This window comes from Hetaerina americana, unplaced genomic scaffold (assembly GCF_022747635.1).
Source record: "Hetaerina americana unplaced genomic scaffold, ioHetAmer1.1.p SCAF_63, whole genome shotgun sequence".
NCBI classification, from domain to species: Eukaryota; Metazoa; Arthropoda; class Insecta; order Odonata; family Calopterygidae; genus Hetaerina; species Hetaerina americana.
The window spans coordinates 1,469,420-1,496,221 of NW_027287239.1; the positions used below are offsets into that span (position 1 = coordinate 1,469,420).

The following is a 26,802-nucleotide window of genomic DNA, read 5'->3' on the forward strand; positions in this document are numbered from 1 at the left end:
AATGCTTTGATTTCCGTTTCCAAGAAGATACAAACTCGGTTTCCATGGTACATGTCTACTGGTGAGGGATTTACGAGGCTGTCATGCCAACGAGTAACAGTGATTCGTCATTTAACCACTCATGTCTAAAAGTACCGATAAACCCATGTAGTGGTTTTCCTTCTCCGTCCTATGAAAGACAAGATGACACTTTGTTAAAAATGCGTTCACGTAAGGATCCTGTCGTCAGTCCCTACAGTCCAGTGGTCAACAGTCCTTCGATTCCACGGGGAAAATTAGGTAAAATTTCTCATAATGTGAAGTCCAGTGATTCTGACCGGCCATTGAGATCGTTCATCGACTTTTATGAAAGCATCCCAGACTATGGTGACTTGACTCATCTCTCAGACGAAGAATTTTACAGAAAAATACAGCATCTCAAGGAGAAGCAAAAGCAGTATAGTAATTCATTAAGTTCTCTCTGCTTAGAAGAAGATTTAAAAGATGACTCAAAGCCAGAAGTTTTATCCAAAGACGTTTCATCTGCTGGTTCCAATGTTTGCTCCGATTTGCACAGTGGGATTGTTGGAGTGAACTGCCTGGATAATCGAATGAAAGAAAAGTGTCTGAATTCTTTCAAAGCAAGGAAACAGTTCGTTTCCAATTTAAATTGTAAAAGCTATGCTAAGAGTAGATTTAAGTCGCCGAAATCCTCTAAACTGAAAAAGCATCATTCGTGTTTAGAAGTGTCCACAAGCGAAGAAAGTACCATAGAATCGATAGATAATGCCAAAATAAGCAAAGGAAATGACGACAACACAGCGTCTGAGCACGATGTCTTTGAATCAAAATCACACCCGAAGACGGTTAACGAAAAGGATCCAGTATCTCTAAAAATGCCACAGAAGAAACAGCAAAAAGAATTGCTGAACTTATCTAGAGATTCAAGTTCAAAAAGTACACGGAAGAATTATCAGCAAATTCGAGCAAGCTCAGGATCACTGGTTGATAGTGTATGGGATAATTTCAGTGTTGATGATTATTATCCGAAGTCTGGCCATTCGTTTTCAGATTCTGATAGTAATCTTGACCTAAGGTGCTCAGATTGTCCTGTACCAAGACAAATTAAGAGTGTGGCTTGGAGAGATCCAAAAATAACAGTACCTGTTCCTTTTCCAATGACAGTCAGGTGTGCCATAATTTCACCTTTAGAAATACTCCATGCTAAATGCATAAGTACAATATAACATTACTGAGTCAAATGGGTATTAGCTAAGGGTATTTTTTTTTCATTTTTTAGAGAAAAGGAAAATCAAGAAATCCATTTTCTTAAAGGTGAACTCTATGGTTCAAAAAGAGATTTGCCAAAGAGTGAAAATAAAGGATTTAAGACAAAACCTGTACCAATTGAGTCTCGGATTCCTCTCTATGACAAAATAATGAATGAGCAGGAGAATAGGTAGGTTAAATTAGATAATCATGTCGTGTAATGGAACCCATTGATTGCATGTTTAATCGTAATGCATTGTGCTCTTATCATTTAAAATTTATGTTGTATTGAATATTATATTACCCTGGTAATTTACCATTAGAACCTAATAAATGTGATAAATACCCAGTGCAAAAAGTTCATTGATTACCCAATTAATTTAGTGAAATTACTGAACTGATGGAAGACTATATTGACATCATTCCTAATGCTAGATGTCGTCACTTGCCGAGGTTACAATCTTGGAATTCTTTATGATATTTTGTCAGGAGGAGAATGGTGAAAAAACAAAGCATTGCCAACTTGAAAGCTTCAATGAAGCCGTTTAGTTTTGTAAAGCGCGAAGAAGATGAAAAGAGGTTCTTAGTGTCACACTCTTCGCCTGAACTGCGTAACATTTGTAATCCAGTGAAGTTGTTCACGGCCAAACCAGTTCCTAAGAATCTTTTTAGCAGTCGTGTTTACCAGAGGATGCGCGAGGATGAATATTACAGGTACTTTTGCTTCCATTGCCATTGCACCACCACTAGTCGAGCACCTTTTTTTTTACAATCAGTTGGAAAAAAAACCCTTTGGGTGGGGTGGGTTAAAAAAAACCCATTCAATCAACCCAGAGATCATATTTTATGCACACAACCTAGAATAAAATTTGCACTGCTCTTAAGTTATAAACAGGAATGCTGTCTGTTTAGTTTTTGACAATCTTTCATTTGGGAAGAATAATCAGTACAAAAGCACTTAGAAATTTAGATGAAGATGCACTAGAATTGGCACCTTAGAATTGGCACCTTTTGTACAAGAGAAGGGAATTTTGCTAGAGAACCACCATTTCTCTAATATTTAGGAAATGCATTAAATATATTATAAACACGAGCCTTGTAACCAAAAGTTGATGTGGCTGGAAACTGGCACCGAGATAGCTTAATTCCATTCACCACAGCTCAGCTCATTTACAAATGGATGGTCACATCAGATTAAATGAATTGTTTTTCAATTATTGTAATGCAGTTGGCTGCCTGTAAATCAGCTTGCTGATTCGTTTTAACGTTTCAGTTCACAAGTTTCTCCAAATCAATTACATTGTTTGTCTGGAATAAGCAAAGAGTTGAGATAAGAGATCAAAATATTATAAATTGCTGTGTCATTTATTGTATGATAATATGTGCTGGTCCTAGTGACAGCAGGGTAACGTCCTCGCCTGCCAACCCATCTAGGGCTTGGATGTTTGTAATTGTCTATTGTTATATTATTGTGAAAAAGGCCTAAGTGATGTTTTTAATATTGATGTGAAATAAATATCATTTTTATGTGACTGATAATCACCAAAGTGGAAGTAATTATTTTTATTAATTATCTTTTGGTTGCTACAGTGTGACCATTCGTACTCGGTAAGACTAGTATGTAAGTTATATTATGCAAAAAATACTATTTTTTTAAGTTATTGGTAGATGAATTAGAAGGGATCCAATTAGAGATGAATTTTGATGACCCCTGTATGTTGGCTGTTGCACTCCAGTGTTTAATTTTGGAAGCACATCTGTCCTGGATATACACCCTTTTATCTTGCTTTATTCTTTGCCCTCTTCCCTTATTAATCAACATCCTCCCTTATATCACAGCCATCAGTATCCCACTGCCTAACATCATTAATATCATCCATCCGCGTTAATTATTTCTTTTGAGTTTCCCCCAACAAGTTCATTTTTACCCCCAATCGTATCGTGGAGTTGTAAATATTTATTTTAAATTTTATTAAAATCAACAATGTTCCCTTCCCCTTGGTTCCACTTCTACCGAACCGCCTTTGTGAATTTAAAGCACTATGATTTGTTTAGAATTTGTAAATCCACTTGATTATTGCTTGCTCAAAAACTTGTTAACTTGCTTCAATACATAATCAAAAAGCAAGGTAAATACCAGAAAATGATATCTGTTTTATTGAAATCACTTTTATTGAAAGCAAGGTAAATACCAGAAAATGATATCTGTTTTATTGAAATCACTTACTGTCAGCACAAAGACTCAAATTTACTTAGAAGTGCACAAAATGAGCATTAAGTCATGAAAAGGTGCACAATTGAAATAAATAGCAAAAATGCTAATAAATAATGGAAACAATAGCATACTTTGCAATAGCAAATAATTATATATTGATTATATTTGAAAAAAGTGCATGAAATTTAGTTCAAGCCTTGGAAATCCTCATAACAGTTTCAGCAGGCTTAACTTCGTGGGATTGCTTCATGACGAGGGTAGAAATCGAAACTGCACTCCCACATAAAGATTCAATACTTCACACGACCATGGTTTCGATGCTACGCGTCATCATCAGGTGACAAAGATGCAATTCTGCTCAGTATCAAAACCATGGTCGTGTTAAATGTTAATGCGGAAGTGCAAAGTTTCCATTTCTACCCTCACCTTCTAAGTCAACTTAAATGTCATACATATATAATTAATTCTAATTTAGGAAAACCCCCACCAGGGTGGTCAGTAATTAGAAAAAATGGGTGTAAAGTGGGGAACTAAAGGACAGAATTTCTTGGAGTCTGGGATATCAATGTGTTAAAGAGGAATGCCTGTTTAGAATTTCCTTGTTGGAACAAGATCAGTTCGTGTTTCTCCCAATCATATTCTAAGATCTTGGGAGAAAGAAAGATTGTCTGGTTCTTTGGGAATATTTCTGTGTTGGAAATCTAGTAAATGGGTGGCCGCATACATGATGAAAACCACACATTTATTCTCAAATGACCATTTAGAGATGAAATGCAGCTTTGGCCATGGGAAAATATGTTGTTCATAAATACAATATTGCAATTATACTAAGAGATGCAAAAATAAAAATACAATGAAATAAAGCACTGTGTGCACACTCTTGCTGTCAATCAAAAATTCATCTGGTATCACTGCATTAGTAAAAAAAAATGAACCCTAATCTAAAGTATTGCAATGGGTTTCGTGAATGCTATAAAATGCATGTGGAGAGTCTCACATTTTTGTTGCCTTAAATAATGCGCAGGAGCAGTTTGTTTGGTGAGTAGAGTGCTGGGCTTTTGAGTGGAGGGCTCAGGTGTGATTGATTTTGGCTGATGCATCTGGGAACCCTCAGCTTCGGCCAGGCTATGTGTTTTCTCAGCTACTTGTTCTTCCTGGAAAAAAACCAAAGGCAGCATAGGAAAAGGAATTGTCCATCCTTCCATGATGTGGGAATTATACATACCATTGGGTCTATCTTACCAACTTTTGGGTAGATTACTCAGGTTTTTAAACTAATATGCATTTAAATGTAATCCTCATCCTATGGTGTGTGAAGTATACAGTATCTGCTTCTTGTGGTACATGGGTGTACATTATTCATTTTTTGAGCGTAGCATATACACACATGGTTCCTCTGATTCACTTTTCTTAGTAAAGGTCAGCATAGGATATAATTGGGAACTATGTTCATGCCTACTTCTAATTACGTCTTTTTGAGTCAAAATGAAGCTTCTCATTGTAAACCTCCACTAAATTTCTGATTGAATGTCTCAAATAGTAATTTAAACTTTTTTTTGCAAAAATGTTATGATAACCAATACCCAATGAATTTCTTTGCTATTTTCAATCTTGCTTTTAAAATCTATAGTAATCTACTAAATCTATGGTAACCAAATTATGTTTTGGTTGATGTGGAATGTTGAAGACCATGATAGATGGGAAAATGTTGGATGGATGAGGTTGGGAAGGAAAATAATAAATGATAGTTGGTTCAGAATGAAGGGAGGCAGAAAGTAATAAAATTGAAGAAGGTTTGTTGTAGTGCAAGGTATCAGGTGAGGTGAAATCTAGAAATGTAGCTGTACTTTATCTGTGTCCAACCAAAACCTACCTTAAATGGTAGATTATCACTAAAAAAACTCCAGTATTGCTCTGAAAATTAAGATGTGTTACTCTTAATGAGTTTTGATGCAGAAACATGGTCATTGAGGCAAGATGTGTATTGGTTGGAAATGTGAGTGTGGAGAAGGGTGGGAAAGGTGAAATGGACCAAAAGGAATACAAACAAGTGAGGAGATGGGATTGTTGGGGAAAATAAAAAGGAGGCAGGAAAGATAGATGAAGAGCATTTTGAAGACTGGTATAGGGGAGAACGGTAAAATTATGATAGGCATGTTGGACATAATGAAGGGAGGAAGGAGGTATGCTGGATCGAAGAGGGGCTAATATTAATGGTAGATGTACATTTGGCTTTAGTTAGGAGAGACAAGTCACTGTTTTGTCTTATAGGCACTATCCATCCAAAACCTACCAGGGCCGGTTGATTATAACCTTTTAATAATAGCAATTATCCAAGTGTTCCTTTTCCATGAAATAACTTTCAATTATTTTTTACATAACTAATGAATAAATTCAATTCAGGACTTTGAGGAAAAGAATTCGTTCTGAAGAGCTTCTGAGGTCATCTTCACTGCCACCGTCAATGGCTGCACGGGAGAAGGCAATGCTGAGACAGGAAAAATTCACTCTGCATGATCACAAGGAGGAGCGATGTCCACGTCCAAAGCGAAAGAGGAATAAAATTCCAAACTACAAAATGTCCCATGACATTCTGCGAATGGAGCTTGAAGGAAGAAAAAATGAGAATATAACAACCACGCCACACCCTTTCTATCTAGAAACTGCAGCACTTCATGAAAAGAAGGTAAAAATATATTTCTGTTGGGACTATTGGCTTCAGTCTTAAAAACTTCTCATGTACAGATTAATACCTTTGATCTGATCAATCCTTTCATATGTTTGTAAATTTAGGCACACAAATGCTGTGCTTCAAATTGCAAAGCAGTGAATTTATCCAGAGAAAGAGATCGACCCGCTTCTGCTGGCCCTTTAACACTTCATAGAAACAACTTGGCTTCTGTGCTACGGATACAATCATCCAGGTAGTGTCACCAAAAAGTATAATTCTCTCTTTTTAACACCTATTAGGCACTATTCTGTGTATTTTTTAATGATGCTATATTAATCGCAATTAAAAAAACTTCTTAAAATTCAAAATTATTAGTTTGTTACTAAACGGATAGTTTTCAATATGCTGATAAATAACAGTATTTTATATTAATATTAGAACTTGTGCATTATGAGGTCTGGCCAATGATATGCAAACTGAGGCCATAAAAATTTTATTTTGCAAATTTTAGACTACATCGATTTTGTCTCCCTGTTCATAGTACTCTCCATCTGTTGCTATGCATCGATTCAATCTTCTTTTCCACTGTTTATTAAAGCACCCTTCGAAGTCCTCGGCAGTTAGGCTTTTTAGTTTTCTCGTCATTTCTGGATTTAAGGTGTACACATCTTCCCAGTGATGTCCCCTCATCACATTGTTGCATTTTGGAAATAGGGAAAAGTCACAGTGGGCGAGATCTGACAAATAAGGACGATGATCTAGGATGGTGATTGAATATTTTGCTTGAAACTGGCAAACAATCAATGCTGAATGTGCCAGGTGCATTGTCATGGTGAAGGACCCATCCATCATGTTTGGTTAAAATAGTGTGCACTGCTGATTTTCATATAGTTTGTTCATCAGCTATCTTTCAGACAGTTTTTCGACGATCAGTAAGGACAAGGGACTTCACAGGATTAATGTTGTCGTCAACACAGGTGGTTGAAGGCCACCCCAAACTTGCATTAACTGTAGCGTCTTGTCGGCCATCTTTAAAACGCTTAATCCACTTGAAAATGGATGTTTTCTTCAGGCAGCATTACCAACATAAACAGCTGTCAACATTTCAGTAATTTCTTCATAACTTTTACCGCACTTCACCAAAAAACTTGATTTTGATTTGTTGCTCCGTGATTTCGTCAATTTCTATTTTCAACAAATAGTAAAAACAAGGACAACAGAAACTAACATAACTGGCACCTTACGCACAGCTCGACGATCCGCCAAGCACAGACGGCTCATTGGGTCTCAGGCAACTAGCGCCACTAGTGGGCAGGGCTATAGTCCGCGTCATGGCCACCAGATTGCACCAGTTCGTTTATTTATTGTGCAGACTACGTATGTACTCTGAAATGAGCAGTGACCGTCAATTTTAAAGTCAATATTTATTGACCATTCCTTGAGTCAGCAGCTGAGTGTTTTATGATTGAATTGGATCAATACGTTTTGGGTTACCGCAGGGACCGAGCAGAGCAGGAGAGGATGAAGAGGCGTGAAGAGAGGCGTCAGAGGGAGGAAGCAAGATTGAGGGAGAGGGAGTTCCGCAGAGATCCAGCGTGGAAGCTGGTGTCTGGCTGGGGTGGGGTGGATGACGACCTGGCCCTTCGTGCATGCACGCGAAGGCAAGAGGAGAGCATCCGAAAACAGATCCATCAGCACCAAATGGAGAGTATGATGAACCGAGTTTATCGGATCCCAACCCTGTTTGAGAGACAATCCCAGGTATTGTGGCATTCCATTATTTTTAAGCACTGGGTAAACTCTTCTCTTTACAATGGTAAACTATAAGTTAGCATAGATGATCAGATATTGCTTTGGTTAAATTTTTCCAAAAGATCTTCCATGTTGAAAGTTATTACACTTAAGTATGAGGCAATAAGGCTTCATGAACATTCCCCTTTTTATGTGGAGCTTTGAGCTTTATATTGAGCTCTTTGGGTCCAAAGTTTGAATACTAATTTTATGATTATTTCATAGTATATAAGTTGTCTGTATGAACATTAAAAAAAAGGAAATATTTAAAGAATAGACAGTGATCCATCAAGTTGCCTTCTGTATTGTTTTGCTAAAGGGTATTCTATTAGCTGTAATTATTTTAAAAAAGTCTAATGAAAATTAAATCTAGATATCTTTATGTGTCTATGTGAAATGAGACGAGGAGCAATGCACCTCAACTTGGTATATACTTTTTCAAGTCAAGATGACTATCTTTGTTTAAAATTTGCCAAAAAAGTGTATTCCACTCATGGCAGTACATAGTGATTTATGTGGGGTACTTTTTAAACCTTCTTAGGAATATTAGTATTTTAACACTATGGTGCACACAAGAAATTGATGTAAAAGCTTTTTTAAATAAAGTAATGCTATTTTATATATTTATCTCCTTGTGCAGCTCTTATGCTGCTTAGTTTATCCTTTGGTTAATGTTTCACTCTCATTTGAAAATGAAATCAACTTTAACTGAAGTTACTCCTAATCATCCATTAAAATGTTTGAATGGTGAAGAAAATGAATGTTTTTGGATTTTTTCATACTTTTCTTAGAACTAACTCTCCAGGTTCATCTTTCACGAAAAGCAGTGAAAGAAGCCCTGGAGAAAAGGGCACCAAAGGATCAACCGAAGGAGGAGTCAAGTGACCGGGGACAACCTAGAAAACTTTCCGTGAAGCTGCAGTCAAAGGAAGTGAACAGCATGTCTCCATCGCCACGTGAGGAGGCAAAGGTTGAATCTGATGAATCTTACGAGAGTGACCCTGAGGATGACAAAACTTGCCTCCACAGCATAGGGGAAGACGTTGAGGAGGGAACGGGATTGGAGGATGAGATTAAGGATGAAGTGGTGGAGGATGAGAAGAAAGTGGTAAGGCTGTCATCTGCTCAGGAGTCATTGGGTTTGTCAGAAGAAACCAAAGACGTGCCTTCACTGAATGGAAATGAAATGTTGCCGAGTGATGAGGTGGTTGAGGGTGAGGGTGAAGGTGATTTGGAATGAAACCTCCATGGTAATCAATGGATGGCTATGCCTATTGAATTTTGTAAGTGCATGCACATGAATTATACTCTCGATTATCTGTATGTGAATTATCCATGCTACTCTCCTCTCAGTATCTACCTATGGCGCAAATGACCTTAGCTGTTGGTCGCCTCCCCTCAAAACTACTACTACTACTAAAAAAAAATGAATTTACAACTGTTATTTTTAAGAAAATAACATTCGTAAAGATAATTGAATGCTTTGAAGCTTAAATTCCCGACATCATCCTGAACTTTGATAGGTTCTGGTGCAATGGATTACTACTTTAACTTTGCATCAAATCCATCCCTCTCCATCTACTGAAAATTATTCAGTCTTTTCTTAAAAATATATATATATATATTTTTTTTCTACCTCTGCTCCTATATGCCACCCTAATTTGGGCAAATGCTTTCAAACCTCTCTTAATAGACTGAGAATCTGATAAAATGAAACAACCCAAAGGATAGTATGTGTTCCCTGATTTATCCCAATCGTCAACATAAGAAAAGAACATAATCACTACAGCATTGGTGAGCTCATTAGAAGATCCCTGGTAAGCTTCAGTAAATCTGTCATATTATCCTCCAACCCTCTCATTTCCTCACTTTCGTTCCAAATCCTTCCCAATGGCCCTACAAAATACCCTCATCAAGTCCTCAGACAATTCTCAGCTCTGCCACTAAGAAGAGAATACGCCCTATATGCCCCGAAGACACAACCCATCGTCCTTCCCTTAACCTACCATTTAAATGATTTGTTCATCATCAGTTAACAGTTGTCGAGAAAAGGCAAACCAGCAACAGATCTCCGAACCTGACATACCATACCTTCTCCTGATTCATGCTCCTCCCTACCACTTCTCCCTGGCCCAATGTTACACCTTTTCCCTCTAAATAATTTCCTTTACATCATCATTAACTGCAATCCCTCAATCAGTCCTACCCTAATCCTGCATTCCTGTCCCAAAATCCCTTATGAAAAACCACGATTGATATCACTCCAACAATAATTACCTCCCTTCATACTCCACGCTTCCTGAGGAACTTAGTCGTGGAGGGATAGTTGTAGGTCTACTGCCAATGTCTTGGTCTGATGTGTGAATTTCTCACGCCATTGGGCATAGTTTTTGGTACCAAAACCTACCAAACCACGTTCAGGTTGATTACTGTGTTTATGGTTTATACTATGATGAATATCATTCCACATTAGCGATCCTTTTTTAAAATTCATCCTTTGGCCAGTCATTTCTTTTTTTCCTGGCTACGTGATTTATTTAGCTTTCTGAGGACTCTTATGTTCTACTATTCACTTTATAATATAGCTGTGATCTTGTATATCCATGTATAATTCCACCCTCATAAAATGGCTGACAATCGAAAATAAATGTACTTTCCATTCCTAGAAAAACTTGAATTAATCAGGCAGAATGAAAAGGGGAAGTTTCCAGATGTTTCATGACCATCATTTCTGCATATTTTAGTCATCCATGTTTTTCGATTATCCGTGGTTCATCATGCACCCATTAGCACAGATAATCGAGAGTTTACTGTAGCACTCTTTGATTATTTGAAATGAGCAATCATTTAGGAGCAATTAAGTTATGTTAGGATAAAACCAAAATAGCCTATAACTTGTATATATCAAATTATCTGTCAAGTTCAGTTACCCTTCTGTGCCTTCCCCTCAAATATTGGAGGTGATTAGTGCCCTATTGTATCCTTTTGGGGAGTCTTGGGATTACGTCCTTAAGTACTGATCATCATAAATCTGATTTTCCAAAACTAAGGGACCATATGTACTGAAAGTACTCAAATATAGTGCAAATGTGTATTTTAAATGTGTGTTTTGAGGAAAAAATCTCGCATAGTTCAGCCTAGTACAGTATTTTTTCAATTTAAAATAGCAATTTGTTAACTGTCATGGTTTTAGAAGTGGAAGAAATTACTGCAATCTTGGGAATCCTTCTTTAGATTTTGCACAATTTTACATAGTTTGCTATCTGGAATTCAGCAAAGTCAGGCAAGGATGGCGAGTGGGTGATTGGACAACCCCAAAATGATGTCACACCCCCATGCCATGCCAATATTGTCATGCCATCACCTTATCCCAACAGTTTCTCCCTTAAATTGATGGCATTAATCAGTGGTCGAACTCTTAATTTTATTTATTTTTGGCAACATTTAAGGATTCTTGGGGCACAACTCATTTTAATAGACCTAGTCCTCAGTATGAAATTATACTGCATACATACAAAAAGCAAAAGTAATAATCCTTCATGATAGCATACTTTGTGATTAGGCCTTAAGTTATAGATCTGAAGTCTATGAAGATGATGCATATTTTGCAGTAATTTAATGATTTTACTTAACTGCATACTAGATATTTGTTTGCATAAGGACTAGTCTTGGAAATGATTTCCCCATTACAAATTTTACATGGGATCTGTAGTTCTCAGTGTGACTTTTTACATTTGAGCTTATTGAGCAATGCTATGTTATATCTCCCAAAATTGAAGATTGTCTCCTTCTTTGATACGCATCGTCAGAATTAATAAAAAAATTGAAGCACTTTAAAATGGAAATCCATTGCAATAAAATCCAATGCAAATCCAATGCTGCTTCTGCGAAAGAATTTCAAAATATTATCTTTACTTGATATAATGCTATATGTGCACTGAATTCATTTCCTCTATTGCTTTTGTGTTTTATGTTTAATTAAAAAGTTAGGGAAAATAGATTAAAAATTATATATATATATATATATATATTTTTTTTATTTATTGCTTACCTCTATATGTGAAATGAATGCTTCCCGAGGCCTGGTGGTAAAAGCTATTATTTGAGTATATGAGATAATTGAGTAAATTGATATTTAAGTATAATTTGAGATAATGTAGGCAAATAACTTTTTCAGCAAAACACATGTATATCACCACCAGCAGACAATGTATTCAAATGATAAAGACTTGTAAAAACATGTATAGCTTTGAGGAACAGACCCATGATATTTTAAAGAATGTTTTTGGAAATTTTATGGTAGTAATTAGTTTATAAATTTATTTAAGAAAGGAAAGATGGACTGTAGGGCTAACTAAAAAATGTGCCTAATTAAAATATTTGTGTGCTAATAAGAGCATTTGAATTTGTGCGAATAATGAGAATGGATGGATAGAGATAATTACTGGTTAAAAATTAATTGAAATGACCCCAAGTAAATATACCCAATGTGAAAATGACTGGATTGATTGAAAGTTTAAATTACTTTTGTGGAGCAATTGCATCAACAATTAACATGCCAAAGTCCATGTTTTATAGACACTGTAATATTGTGATTTAGATAGGGCACCTAATTTATTTAATAATTGTGCTTTATCTTTTGCTGTCCCATTGGTAATTTACTCTCCCTTTGGAACACTTTTAAACAATCTGTAGTAAAATAAACCATGCTGAAATTTAAGTTAGCAAGGTATCATCTCTAAGCCTAAAAATATGAACCACATTCAAAATAAATTATTGATAAACATGAAATTTTCTATCGCTCAGATGAAAGCAGTGGAGTAGGAAAGCAAGCATGCTGAAATTGATTACTTGGAAGATAAAAGCAATTAAAATAATGTATAATCATTATAATTTCCACATGGGAATAATTTTTATCAGAAGGTTATGGGTTAATTTCCAAGGTTACATTCATAATATATTATTATTGTCGTTAATGGGTTTGCTCAGTTCTTCAGTTCCCAGTTCCACTTCTCATGACCATACATGTAGTTTATTGCAGTACATATTAATGAAAAGCACTCTTTGTTCTGTCCGGTCCAAAGTTTGTTCTTCATTAATCAAGTGTTGTTTTACCACATCACACCAGTCATGGATGCTTAAAATTGTAGTAAGGAAATAATTTCTCTAGAGATAATCATTTTTAGCTTTAATTACTTTAGAGCTTCGATTACTTTTGCAAATGTTGATAGCTTGGTGCCACATACCAGAATTTTTTATTTACTTATTTAATGACTTTTTATTGAGGTGGGATCTAGTCCCTTTTCCCCTAACCCCCAAGTATTACAATAATGACGATTACAAACACCCAAGACCTAGAAAAGCACAACTCGGTGGGAATTGGACCCGCAACCTCTGGGTTGGCAGGCGAGGACGTTACCCCGCTGCCACCAAGGCCGGCTATCAGAACTAAGAACTGGAAACCAGAACCAAAACCAAGAACCATAGCTTAGAAAAACTGATGCCAGAAATTGTCCATCACTAATGTAAATATTTTACTTATAAATTTTCATAGTTTTGGTTATGTAATAAAATTTTATTGTACTGAATTGATTATAATTTCCATTTTCTGCTAAAACTGCCAAAATACTCATTGACATGAAAAATACAATATATTGGGCTGCAAAGGCAATGAACAGACGGATCTGGGGAACTGGGCAGCTCTTAAAGACAACTGGTTTAGCTCCCTCAAAATATTATTCATTATTTTGTCTGCAATACTAGTCACAGGCATTAATGCACAATGATTGCAAGGGAGGTGAAGGCTCTATACATAGGTCTTAATGTATTTATGAAGTTAATGTGATATTTCGTATTCTAACAGTGACCTTTTAACTATGGTTAGTCAAATATTTAATAACATTTATATTATTTATATTACATTATTCTTGTTGTTATTCAGTCATTGTCTGTAGTTAAATAGCTTATGTCATAAGATCTCAAAAGATTGCAGTGCTGCACCATAGATATAGATAATTAAATGAACTTACTCCAATATGACACAGTATCGAATTTTTTTACGAGTTCAATTAAAATGGTAGAAGTTGTCAATCAGATGAAACAGAAATGGGTAACAACAGGCCTGAAATAGTCATCCTGCTCAAGGGGAATGATTTTTACTCTCAGAAATTGTTATGTTGTGATGAAATAGTCACTTCTAATAAGTCTAAATTTTTTTGGGAGCATCTGTTTAATTCATTTACTTACATCCTTTCTGAGGGCTTTGGAGTAGGGGGAGTGACTTGGACTAATGTTCAATTATACAGGTGTTGATCAACCTTCAGGAGTTAATTCAGCTATGTATGCCAGAAAACTGTCATCAGCATTCCCAGGCTTTGTATAAGGGGTCATCCATGGTGGGGAAGAATGAGAATGTGAAGGGAATGAACAGGATGGCAAAGTAGAGAATGAAACGCCAGAGAAGTAACTTTGTTTTTTTTTTGATCTTACTCTTATATTCAAATTATCAGAGAGAAGGGAAGGTGACTACATAAACGAAAAACACCACGCGTCAGGTGACAGTAATTTGAGCTATGGAAAGTGCTCATTCAAATTTATAATGCCCCTCAGATCAATAACCTGCATAAAATTAGTTTGTATTATTTGCATAGGATCTCACTTTTTTGTATAATGTTATATACTTGACATTTGTTAAAGGATGGGCTTTTCTTAGTTGGTTTATCAAAATTGCGGTGGGATTAAAAGGAGGACTTCATACTATATTATAAAAATCAAATATCTTTCTTGAGGCATTGGCAACAGTTTGCAGCCATATGCGTACTCCAGAAGCTCTGGTACTTCTATTTCTTGGATATTTTGTCAGAGGCACTGCCATTGATCCTTGCTGAACATGAATGTTAGGATGAATTAGATTCATGCTGATTAAACTTTAATTGATTGAGTGCACCTTAGCCAATATCCTAATCTCTTTTACGGAGATGTATTTAACAAGGCACTGCTGCGGATATATTTTAGACTCTTCTGAAGATTTAGACATTAAATTGAGTGATGTGTGTGCCTTATGAAAAACTTTATTTTCTCTATTGGTGTCAAATTTGCCTAAGCTTCAGCACCACTCAGGTGCCTTATTGTGATGTTTCTGATTTGGTTAAAATTAAAAATGGTAGGAATCCATTTTGAAGATATAGTAGATGATAATGACTTTTTAACCAGCTAGATTGGTTTTTATATCATGAAGAATAAGTTTGAATTAATAATTACAACTAAATTAATGTTATTCTCTGAAGTTTCTGTTAAAAACATGTTGCTACTTATTTTTTAACCAAATATGTCCTTGTGAAGCATAAATTAGCTTCCTGAGACAGGAAGTAGAGAAAGGGCATCATGATTTACCTTTACCAATGTTTATACTGTGGTTAATGATGGAAGAACATCAAGACTTACTTTGATTATTCTTTCCTTTATCTGAAATTTGGATTAAAATGGGATATTTAATAATGGCAAACAATTATAACTCTAAAATGCTCTCTTCATGAAATTAGAGAATACTTACCTAAGCATAAGTAATATGCTTAGGTATGCATTCTCTCTTTTCATTAAGAAAGCAGTTTTGTTATATGTTCAGTATTTGTGCCTAAAAAAAATCTCCTTAGGGTCTACTATAATCACATTCTCTGACGTCACTGAGTGATTGGCATGTAATTAGTGAAATATTGCCATATTAGGCTCCATGACAGTTTTAATCACCAAGTGCCAAATTTGAATTTGCAATTTTAATTAATTCGTAAATAAATCTCCTTCCATGACTTACTTATGCAGGAATGTGCATGCATTGTGGTTTTTTGTATGAATGAACATAAAAAGTTGATAAATATTATACCTTTGAAATAGATAGATTGTTTTTAATGATCAAAATTTAAGCAATAACTTACTGTGATGCAAGGCAAAACATTCAGAAATTATAGGACCGTCAAAAAAATATAATTTTTCATTCATTTAGCATTTTGCCCATCATAACTATAATTAATATAAAGTGCACATCGAGTTTAATTTCTAAAGTTTAAAGTTAAATTCCTCGATCAATCATAAAATGTGAAGCTATTATAGCCATATGGAGATTATACAAATTTTTTGTAATTGTTCATGGTGCTGCTGCCCATTTGTTTTTTTTGAACACTTTTTAAAAGGTTTCAACTTAACTCCAATAATTATAAATTAATACTGGTATAGTACTCACAAATAATTGATCAAAGTTGACCCCAGAGGGTAGAGTGACCACATTTTTGTAAAAAAGATTACTTGGAAGGCAATCATATGCAATTTATTTATTATTTTGGCCATTGAAAGTAGGAGAAAAAACTTTTTTTTAAATAAATGGTTGAATTGCAATGAAATTTAAACTGAGTAAATATTTCTTATCGCTCTTACAGTGCAAAAATGAGTCACATAGTGAACTAAGTCCATAGAGGCTGAAGCCACATTTGCTTTCTTGTTCCTGTTAGATCACTGAAGTTTTGCAATTTTGGCCCTTCATTGAAGTTAGATAGGTAACCCTCATGCCCTTACTGTGGTGCTCTTGTCCCCTGTCTGCATGTGGCAGACGGATTAAACATGGGTTAGCACAGAGGATCAAGAGGTTTAAGTGCTTGGGGCTCCTGTTGAAGGCCCTTAAGTCAACACTCTGTCAAGTCCATAATTAGTTCACAAAACCATTAGAAATGAATACATATCTGCCTGCTTTGGAAAGATGGAAACTTAAACATATTCTGATTCCTCCCATGTATTTAAATTAAATTTTATAGAAGCTATTTATCATGTGTATTTGATGGCATGTTAAATATGTATATTATGGAGAAGATCATATGGCACTGATTGATTTTATAAGTCATTCAATGCAAAATAATGAACCAATGCTCCAATGAACAACCATTTTAGTTATTGAGTGGAGTATCATTTGGATATAAAATCAAATTTGTGTTAAACCTAACTTTCTTCGACTCATCAACTGAAACCAGTTAATGTACTATAACAATGTCTTTTCATACATTTTATGCTTGTGAAATTGTGTAGTTATTTGGGGCTCTACATAGACAGGACTTAATGTCATTCATAGTGGTAAATATTTCAATGTGATGCATATATCAGAAAAGACTTTTTTTCCAGGTGCACGTAGTACCTCTAGTAAATTCCTGTGATTAGAACTTACTGATGTATATGTATGAAAAAGATTTTTTGTTTGTGATAATCTCTCATTTTAAGACAAATTTATTTTGTTAAAGTTTAATCTAAGCGTGAGTTTCACAATATTTACCATCCATTTCCTCAACTGTGGTTAGGTGATATGTTTTTCTGTAAACCTTGATATAATTTGCACCAATTTGAAATCTCCAATTAGCTTTTGTATGAAGTTAGTTTGCTGTAATGAATATTCTATTCTATAATGTGTGTTTGGTGAGAATAAATAATTTCAACTCAAACCCGTGAATTTTGAAATTATTTTGGTGATTAAAATGTCTTTCCTTTCATCCTGTGATGGAAGTAAAAGTTGCACAACTAATGCAGACATTAATTATTACTGATGTTTTTGTTCATGCTGAAAAGGCATGTCTGTGTATTTTCTTTTAAGTATTTGCCAAAGTAAACTTTTTATGCCCCTCGAGTTGTCAACTTGTGATCGTTCTCATAGGTATCTAGTAATAATTGATGGGTTGGTACAGAGATGGCTACAGTACTTTCGCACACCACTAATTTCTCCGGACAACTTTCGGGCTTTCCAACTTCTCTTACCAGAGAGAGAACAGAGGCGTCAAACATTTCCGGGTGGTCTTGATCACGCTCTCCCACCATGGCAATTATTATTCTGGTAGTTGTCTCGCTTCCAGTATTTTGAATAATGGGGTTGTAATTTGGCATATTTAGAATATACTTCTTGTGTCCTAATTTTGCTCCCTCTTGCTGCCTAATGAGTTTGGACACCATTCAAGATGGCGTCCACTCTAAAATCAAGTAATTTAGGTACCTTAATACAAGTCTGAATGAATCTTAGATGTTCCTTGTTTAGCTTTAGATGTTCACAGCTTAGTGTTCTCATGACAGAGTTTGAGATGGCTTGGATTTCACCATAAGCCCCAACTTGTGTGGTTTAAGGAAGCACCCTTTAAGAGACACTAGGCCCCCTACTCACTTGAAGAATTGTTTAAAAAGTAAAAGTATAAATACTTCATTTATTTAATTGATGAAGTATTTCTCACACTTTGCTATTCTCTATACTCTATCTCAATCCACATATATCTACATCTTTAAGAATTTACTGGTTAATATTTTGGTTGTACCTAGCACTATTCATGTTGCGGTGAATTTTGTCATGTGGATCTGAAGAGGCAGTGCTCATGGATCCGGAGGGATGCCATTTCAGGGAGAGGAGACAGAGTGCAACTGCATCAAGGAGGATGATGGAGCTCCATGCCTTGGAAGAAGTCAGTATCCTCTGGGATGGCACTGCCCTCCCAACCGCCCTGAGTAAGGAGCATAGCTCTTTGTATGGTGGAGATAAGTGTATGAAGTAGATAAGTGTGAAGCTAAGTCTATAGCATTGTAAATATGCGGTGAATTAGGGTGACTTTAAGTGTACATAAGTGAAGTGATAGTGGACTAGTGAGAAAAAATGGTGAATTTATTTATAAAAGGGAAAGTAGTAGTTTTTTCCGGAAGTTGAAGAAAACAGGGAAAAATAGGGGAAATGAATCTTATGTGCCCCCGTCCCTCCCTGCCGATTCCTTGAAAACCCTGGTTGATGCATGTCAGATTTATGAACCACATTTTTTGCAGAGATTTGAATTTTTTTTTCTTCCTTCTTGCTCCCACACAGATGTGAACGGTTGCTGCCATGGGAATAGAACCAAAGGGGTGCCCACATTGGTGGACACCCTTAAGTTATAACTACAGGAGCCACAAGGGTCAATGTATTTTTATGTTTTGTGCCAAACAGCAAGAAACCTATGCAATGAAGTAATATGTGCCAATAAATGTTTATCATCCATTCAACAATAAGTTTACCCTTATGATGTAGAAGAAGAAATGAACCCCCAGTGAGGGGCACTGCACATCCTCAACCCAAGTCCTGTTGGCCCACCTCTACCACTGCTGCTAGCTCATGGGAGTAATGGAAAATGAACTAAGTGTGCCCTCTTAAATGGAAGCGACTAATTTGTGTTAAGTGACAGAAACTCGGACAACTCCTGGGCTGATTGCCCTTGGTGATGCATCCATCAATGGGGTATACTTTCCTGAAAGTAACTTGGTTAATATTAAATTAAGTCAAAAGAAGGGTGTTTAAACGACTAATGATATAGATGGTATGAATGGTAAACAGCCTTATGGCCTTAATGTAATGCCAGTGGCATCTAATCAAACCAAATTAATGACTAAATATTTGTAGTTAAATTACGAAGCAATGAAACTACACTGTAGGTCCCCTTTGAGTGGGTTTCCCAAAGAAAACAGAGTTAAAGGCCTTGGTATGGGAGTGAACATTCTATGCCTATTACCATTGGAAGAAACAAACTTCCACTGCAGAATACCCTCAATTTCAGAATTTCCAGCTCCTTGTGTTGGACCCCTCAATGGGGTTTTGTTTCTCCCGACTGTAATAAGGCTGAAATAGAACCAGAAAATGAAGTGCTTGAAAACGTGTCCTCCAAAATGGAAGTTATTAATGTATATTCAATTAATAAATGCATAACATTGTTAAAAATGAAAGAATTAATGGGGAGAAACTCAGCTATTATTGTGGTGTAATATGGTTTGAAAAGCCCAGTGTTGCTTGGGATTAAAGTTCTCCAAGAGATGGCAGGATCACAATAGCTGAATATGACATTAGTTTTCTTTTCCTAATTAATGAATTTAGTACCACAGACTTGTTGCAGGTGGTAAATGAAGGTGGCAATAATAAAAATTATTAAAAATTTTGCCTTTGCTGAATATTGTAAAGAATTAAATTAATGAAATTTTAAAAAATGTTTTCGCGATGTAACAAGGCAAAAATAAATACTGTCGAACTTAGTTTAAATGCCCAATGTTGTAAACTAAGTGAGATAATGAGTAAAAGTTAAAATTGCTTCTCCCTAACAAATTGTATGCAAAGGCGATATAAGTCAAATGCATCATTTCTTCCGGAATTTTAACGTCATTACAAAATTATACATGCCATACTTAAGAAATTGAGGTCATACTGTTTTTAATGTGGCAATTAAATTAATCGTTTAAACGGAGGATGCCGACGTGAATAAAGGGAGGAATGGCTATTAAGGCACCTTTCGTTAGAACCTGTTGTTCTGCTCTCATTTTGTCATCATCATCAGTATTTCAATCGTAAGATTGGTTTGCTGCAGTCCTCCATTCTACTCTAAAGTCAATTCCCTCAATCCCTTACATCTTCTCTGTTTTACGTCCTTCTTAATTTGCCCTATGTACTTGCCTCGTGGAATCTTCCCTTCTATTATATTCCTAATCAATCCATTGTGCCTCAATGTGTGTCCGATCCATCCATTTTCTTCTTTGCCGCAGAGTTCTCCATATGGTCCTATCCTCTTCTGCTCTTCTATATACTTCCTCATTCCTCACTTTGTCTGTTCATTTCATCTTCAGCATTCTCCTCCAGCATCATGTTTCAAAGACTTCTATTCTTCTTTGGCCCACTTTTCCAATGTTTGGAAAGTCTCGGAACCATGAGCCATGCTCCAAATGAAAGTCTTGACGAATTGCGTCCTTGTTTCCAGCTTTAGGTTCTTTGAACATAGTAATTGCCTCGTCTTCATGAACGCGTTCTTAGCTTGGGCTAATCTTCGCTTGATGTCGGTCGAACTTCTTCCATCCCATGTTATGTTAAAATATTCCAAAACAGTACCTGTCTATAAGAAAGGTGATAAAGATGATTTAGCTAACTACCGCCCCATTTCCATAGTCCCCGTTTTTGGTAAAATTTTTGAAGCTATTATGAAAGATCAAATATGTAATTTTTTTGAGTTAAATAATCTCTTTTCCAAATCCCAGTACGGCTTTCGATCTGGGAAATCTACAATTTTGGCAGTAGAGTCCATAGTTAATTATGTCATTAATGCATTTGAAGAAAAGGAATCAGTCTCAGTGACACTATGTGATCTTAGTAAGGCCTTCGACTGTGTTAATCATTCAATATTACTAACAAAGCTAGAATATTATGGTATTAAGGGAGTTGCACTGAAACTAATGAAGTCATATTTGGATGATCGCCACCAATTGGTTGAACTTGATGGCTGTCGGTCTGCAGCTCTTAAAGTAAAATGTGGTGTACCACAGGGCTCTGTGCTTGGCCCAGTACTTTTCATTATCATGATTAATGATTTGCCCTGTAATATGAAACCTAGATCTGTTTTATATACTGATGATACTACTTTTGTGCAAAAGTGTCAACATCCAGAAGATGCAAAGTTACGATCTAGCGCTACCCAAAAACAGGCTAAGGAATGGTTTGATGTTAATCATTTACAATTAAATACTAACAAAACTCAGCATATTGTGTGCAGTCTTAAATCAAAAACAACTGATATTGAAACTGCTAAAATACTAGGAATTTATATTGATACAAAACTTAATTGGGAGACTCACATCAGTCAGACCTGTAATAAACTTAGTAAAGCTGTTTATATGTTAAGAAAGCTCAACTTTATCATTTCAAATGAGTATCGTTTAACACTTTACCATGCCTTCTTTCAATGTCATTTGAATTATGGTGTTGAGTTATGGGGTCATTCCCCTCATGTTAAACAAATTTTGCTACTGCAAAAGAGAGCTATTCGCTCTCTTGCTAATATACCACCACGTGATTCCTGCAAACCTTTTTTTATTAGGTATAGAATCATGACTGTATTTTGTTTGTATATCTTTAAGGCTCTGATTCATGTGAAAGTTAATCTAGAACCTTACCAATTAAGATCCAACCTCCATAACTATTCCACAAGAGGTAAATCGAATCTAAATACTACTTATTGTAGATTGTCATCAACTTACAACACATTTCACATTATGAACATACGACTGTATAACTATCTGCCTACTCAGTTGAAATCAGATGGTATCCAGAGTTTCAAGAATAGGGTATATACCTGGTTACTTGCTCACCCACTTTACTCATTGGATGAATTCTTTTGTGACAATCTTCATCACATTTAAGAACTTATGTTTATATATTAAGTAATATTACGATTGACGACATTTAATATGGTTGTACCATTTTTAAAATGAATAAAGTATTATTATTATTATTATTATGCTGCTGCCCAGGTAGATTCCACTAGCTCTAGTTTCACCCCTCGAATTGTGATATCTGCATTCGGCTTCTCTCTTCCGCACGCAAGGATTTTAGTTTTCTTCTTGTTGATGTTCTTATTATATTCCCCCAGTATTTGATTCCTAGCCCTTGGTTGCTTGCAGGTCCTCTCGCGTTTCCGCCACTACTGTGATTTCATCTGCAAACCGGAGCATGTTGATTTCTCCTCATAGTACAATTATAACTCCGTCTTCTTTATGCCATAATGTTTCCTCTTGACGCTGGGCTTGCAGCTGCCCGATGATTTAATCATCCAGCTGCTGTGTTTTCAGCTTCTTAGCCCGTTGATAAAGAAGGGCCCTTTTCCTTTTCGACGGTGGTTGGTCGTTGTCCCGTCCCGTTGCTGCTCTTGGGCGTTTGTACCTTTCCTAGGAGACAGGTTTTAGGCCGCCGATCGACCGCAAATGTTCTGCTTTGTGCCTTCAAGCTCCTCATAAAAGGCCGTCGTACGAGTCTTGAACATGCGGCTCTTAGAAGGATTATTTGCGGCTCTCGATAAATGTACCCGAGTTCCCCTTTCATTTTTGTGTTATTATATTTTAAAAATTATTATCGTTCCGTATGTTTCAAACTTTTGAATAACTGACAACAAATATGAAAGACTAAGTGCAACGTAACAAATTCCATTTCCGTCCAAGTTAAGAATGATCTGACTCATTTAAAACTGCGCGAACGAACATAAACAGTGGTGTAATCGATCGACTCCAGACGGATTTTGAGTTTGTAAACTTTCATTGCAACGGACAGTTTGCATTGTGCTCTGGAGCAAACAATTTGTATCACTCTTCCTACGGGTATAATTTGCAATCCGGAAATGTTGGTAAGTTAACTAGAATTTATTTCGTAGTATATAGCACGTGTTGTTATTGTTTTAATAACATAAAACTTGTATTTTATAAATTTCTTTATTTATTTCCAGTTCTTTAAAAAATATGACGACCGAGAACGAAAATAAAAAAAAAGAAAATATGAGCAAGAAAATAGAAGTTATGAGTGGGAGGAGAATTTCTTTTTTATTGACAATAACGGAAAATCATGATGTGTCTTTTGTAATTCTACTGTTAAAAACTATAAAGCTAGCTATTTGCGTCACCATTATGAGGGCAATCATCCTCAGTTTTCTAATGAGTATTCACCGAATTCAAAATTAAGATCAGATAAACTTGCTTCTTTGAAATCAAATTGAAATACACAACATTCAATTTTGACGACCTTTAGCAATCAAGCTAAAAATGTGGCTGAAGCCAGTTTTGTTATTACCTGGAATATTGCTCGTGCAAAACTGCCTCATGGAGAGGGAGAGTTTGGTATAAAAAACTTGGAAGATGTACTTAAAGTTTTAGATCCAAATAATGCAGCATTGCCCAAAGTTGTTTCGCAAATTCCCATCTCGAGACACAACCGAACGACGCAAAACAGCAATTAATGCATCCCTTGAATGTAATTTAAAAAATGATTTGAAGAACTGTATTGCATTCAGCTTGGCCCTTGACGAATCGACAGATATCACAGATCATCCGCAATTGGCAGTTTTCGTACGTTTTGTTTCTCCTGACTTCGTTATTAAAGAAGAATATTTAGATTTAGTAGCCCTTCAAGAGTCAACCCGCGGTGTCGATATTAAAAATGCATAAGATTCCATTATGAAAACTTTTGATGTGCCTCTTAATAAACTTATAAGCATTGCATCTGATGGAGCTCCGGCAATGCTGAGTAAAAAAATTGGTCTTTTTGGACTTTCAAGAGACAATTATTAAAATTCATACCGATTCACTGCATAATTCACCGAGAATATCTCCTTACAAAATATTTAAAATATCCTGATGTTATGAAATGTAAATTACACTCGCACCAATGAAAAACTATCATCGACAATTCAAAAATTTCCTTGAAGAATTAAAGGACGAAGAACTTCCAACTGGCATTAATTTCTTTTGCATTTTTATATGGTTATTACACAACGTATTAATTCGATTTGTTTGATCCGATAACTGCATTTCTAAAAGAAAAGGAAATAACCTATCCAGAATTAGACGATGACGAGTGGTTACAAGACTTAATGTTTTTGACTGATGTCAAGGAAAATTTGCCAACACTGAATTTACAATTGAAGGGGAAAGATAAAAGAACATCTGACCTCTCACAGTGTATATTTAGTTTACAAACTAAATTACAACTTTTTCAAAAGGACATTAAGAATAAAACATTTTGTCATTTTCCTCGAATTAAAAAAATGTGTCCCAATACTAAACAAGAAAAACTCAACGAGTGTATAAAAAGCTAGGAGGAGTATTGACGGAATCATAAAATAGATTTCAGCACTTGAAATAATTTAAATCGTCTGTTGATTTTTTTCTGAATCCATTTGAAGTTGACATAATTCTAGGTGAGTTTTCCATTTCCAATACAATTATGACCCAAAAAGCATCTGGAGAATTAGAATTAATAGAGATGCAAGAAGATCAAGCTCTACAATCAAAATAGAAGTCGACGCTGATAACTGAATTTTGGAAATTTGTACCAGAATCGAAGTATCCTGAATTAAATAAAGGCTGCTTGTCGAATTATTTCAATTTTCGAAACAACGTTATGTGAATCATTTTATTCCACTTCAAAATTCGTGAAATCCAAACACCGATCAGCATTGACTAACCAGAATCTGAAAGAATTACTGAGAAGAGCTGTCACCACTTAATCACCAAATTTTAAAGAATGATCAAGAGAAGTAAAATAAATGAGTTAAAATTTTAATATTAAAATTCAATTCACATAATTTGTACTTTTATTTATATGTTTTCAATCAACATAATTTCTATAAAAAAAGTTTTAATACCTTTTAAAGACGTATTCAATTCCGGCTCGCGAAAAAGTTCAAATTTTGAAAAATGGCCCGCACTATCAAGGACCTTGGCCACCCCTGGTATTTGGCAATGGTAAAAGTTTTGAAATAATTTTTGCTAAAATGCTATTTGTTTACCATATACGTAAATTTTTTTATACAATTTATTTATTTAAAAGAGAAAACTACTCCGCCATTCGGTTAAATGTGATCGTGCCATCTCTTGGCAAACTTCATCATGGCGTGACCATGGCGGTGAATAACACCGGGCTTTTCAAACCATGGTTTAATATAACAATGTGATAATGCCTAGTAGCCAAATTTCCTCACATTAATAGTCACACAGTTGGACTTTTTCGTTTATCTTGTACTGTTTGGTCACAGTGGTCCTGGAATCAACTCTGGGGTGGCTCTGCACACTCTTCCATTTATACTGATAGAGTTACTTGACCAAACTGATTTTTTTGGATTTCAGATTTGTCAGGAAAACCGCATAAAAATAAATTTTGCACCGAGAGCATAAATAATGGATTTCACTTGCCGTAAGGCTCAATGTGAGATTAATCCAACTTACCAATTAATTAGTGATTTTGTTTATGATGCCTCGCATGCCTGAGCAAAATGACAGAGTATTATTTGCTGGATGTATTTTCGGATGCATAATTACCAAATTTCCAATCTCAACTCCGATATACTAACAAGAATAATCAGTTAACAGATTGGACAAAAATCTGGAGGTGACCCGTTGGAAAAACAATTTGTAATCTGTATGTGTGGAATGACTGAAGCTATATTTATTCTGGGAAAAGCTTCCGTAGATGTTGTTTCAGTTATTTTTCGATTCAATAAATCAAAAGCTATTGTGATTACTCAGTGCTGTGGATTTAAAAAAAATGAAAAGTGTTTTAATTTTTTTAGATTTCTTTTGTGATTGCCGATTGTTCAAAATAGTGGCAAAGACTATTCACTTTGTCGCTGTGGCGACTGCAACAGAGTGTACATAGGCCAACCAGGAAGAAGAGTCAAGACAAGAGTGAAAGAACAGCAGATATGCTTCAGGAATGGCATTTCCTCATCCCTTTTTGCAAAATACCTCAGTGATTGCGTCCACGGAAGTGACTTCCTCCCCGTCATCTTGCATGCAGAAAAGAAAGAATGCCACCTGGATGCACAGGAACATCTACAGATCCCACAGCATGCCGATTCTGGAGTAGATATCCCTCTCACTCCCCATGATTGCATTTCCCTCTGCACAGCCCTCTAACCTCCCACCCCACTCGGCAACCAGCCCATAACCAACTGACCCTCCACCAGAGCATTAGTGTTGTCTCATAGTCCTCCACCCCAGACCTCCTGCCATTAACTTGAACAGAAATAAGGAACTGAGGACATTTTACAAGAAGAGGACTCCAAATGGAAGGCAAGGGCAGGGAAAGGTTTGGGAGGTGAAGGTTTGGCAGTTAGGGATTCACATGGCAGGTTTTGGGAGAGGAGGGGAATGAAAATATTTAGAGGGTGGAGTAATTAATGTCTGATATTAATCCCTGGATCATTCCAGGAGTGGAGGAGCCAGATCTATGCCTGTTCTATTGTCTTGAGTTCTCAAATATTTAGGAAAGGAGTGTGCAGAATATAATAAGGGTTACCTGCATTGTAAGGTGTTGGCAAGTGTC

General features: G+C 35.8%; 1 protein-coding gene across 1 annotated transcript; it reads left to right on the forward strand.

Moving 5' to 3' along the window:
• On the forward strand, window positions 1-26,393 carry LOC139695768 (uncharacterized). The gene is given in 9 exon segments (XM_071594547.1): window positions 1-1,438; window positions 1,738-2,150; window positions 5,390-5,459; window positions 5,867-6,149; window positions 6,257-6,387; window positions 7,634-7,895; window positions 8,731-9,151; window positions 18,303-18,462; window positions 26,081-26,393. Coding segments are annotated over 9 exon segments (3,408 nt in total). The 5' UTR covers window positions 1-83.
• The last annotated feature ends 409 nt before the right edge of the window (window positions 26,394-26,802 follow it).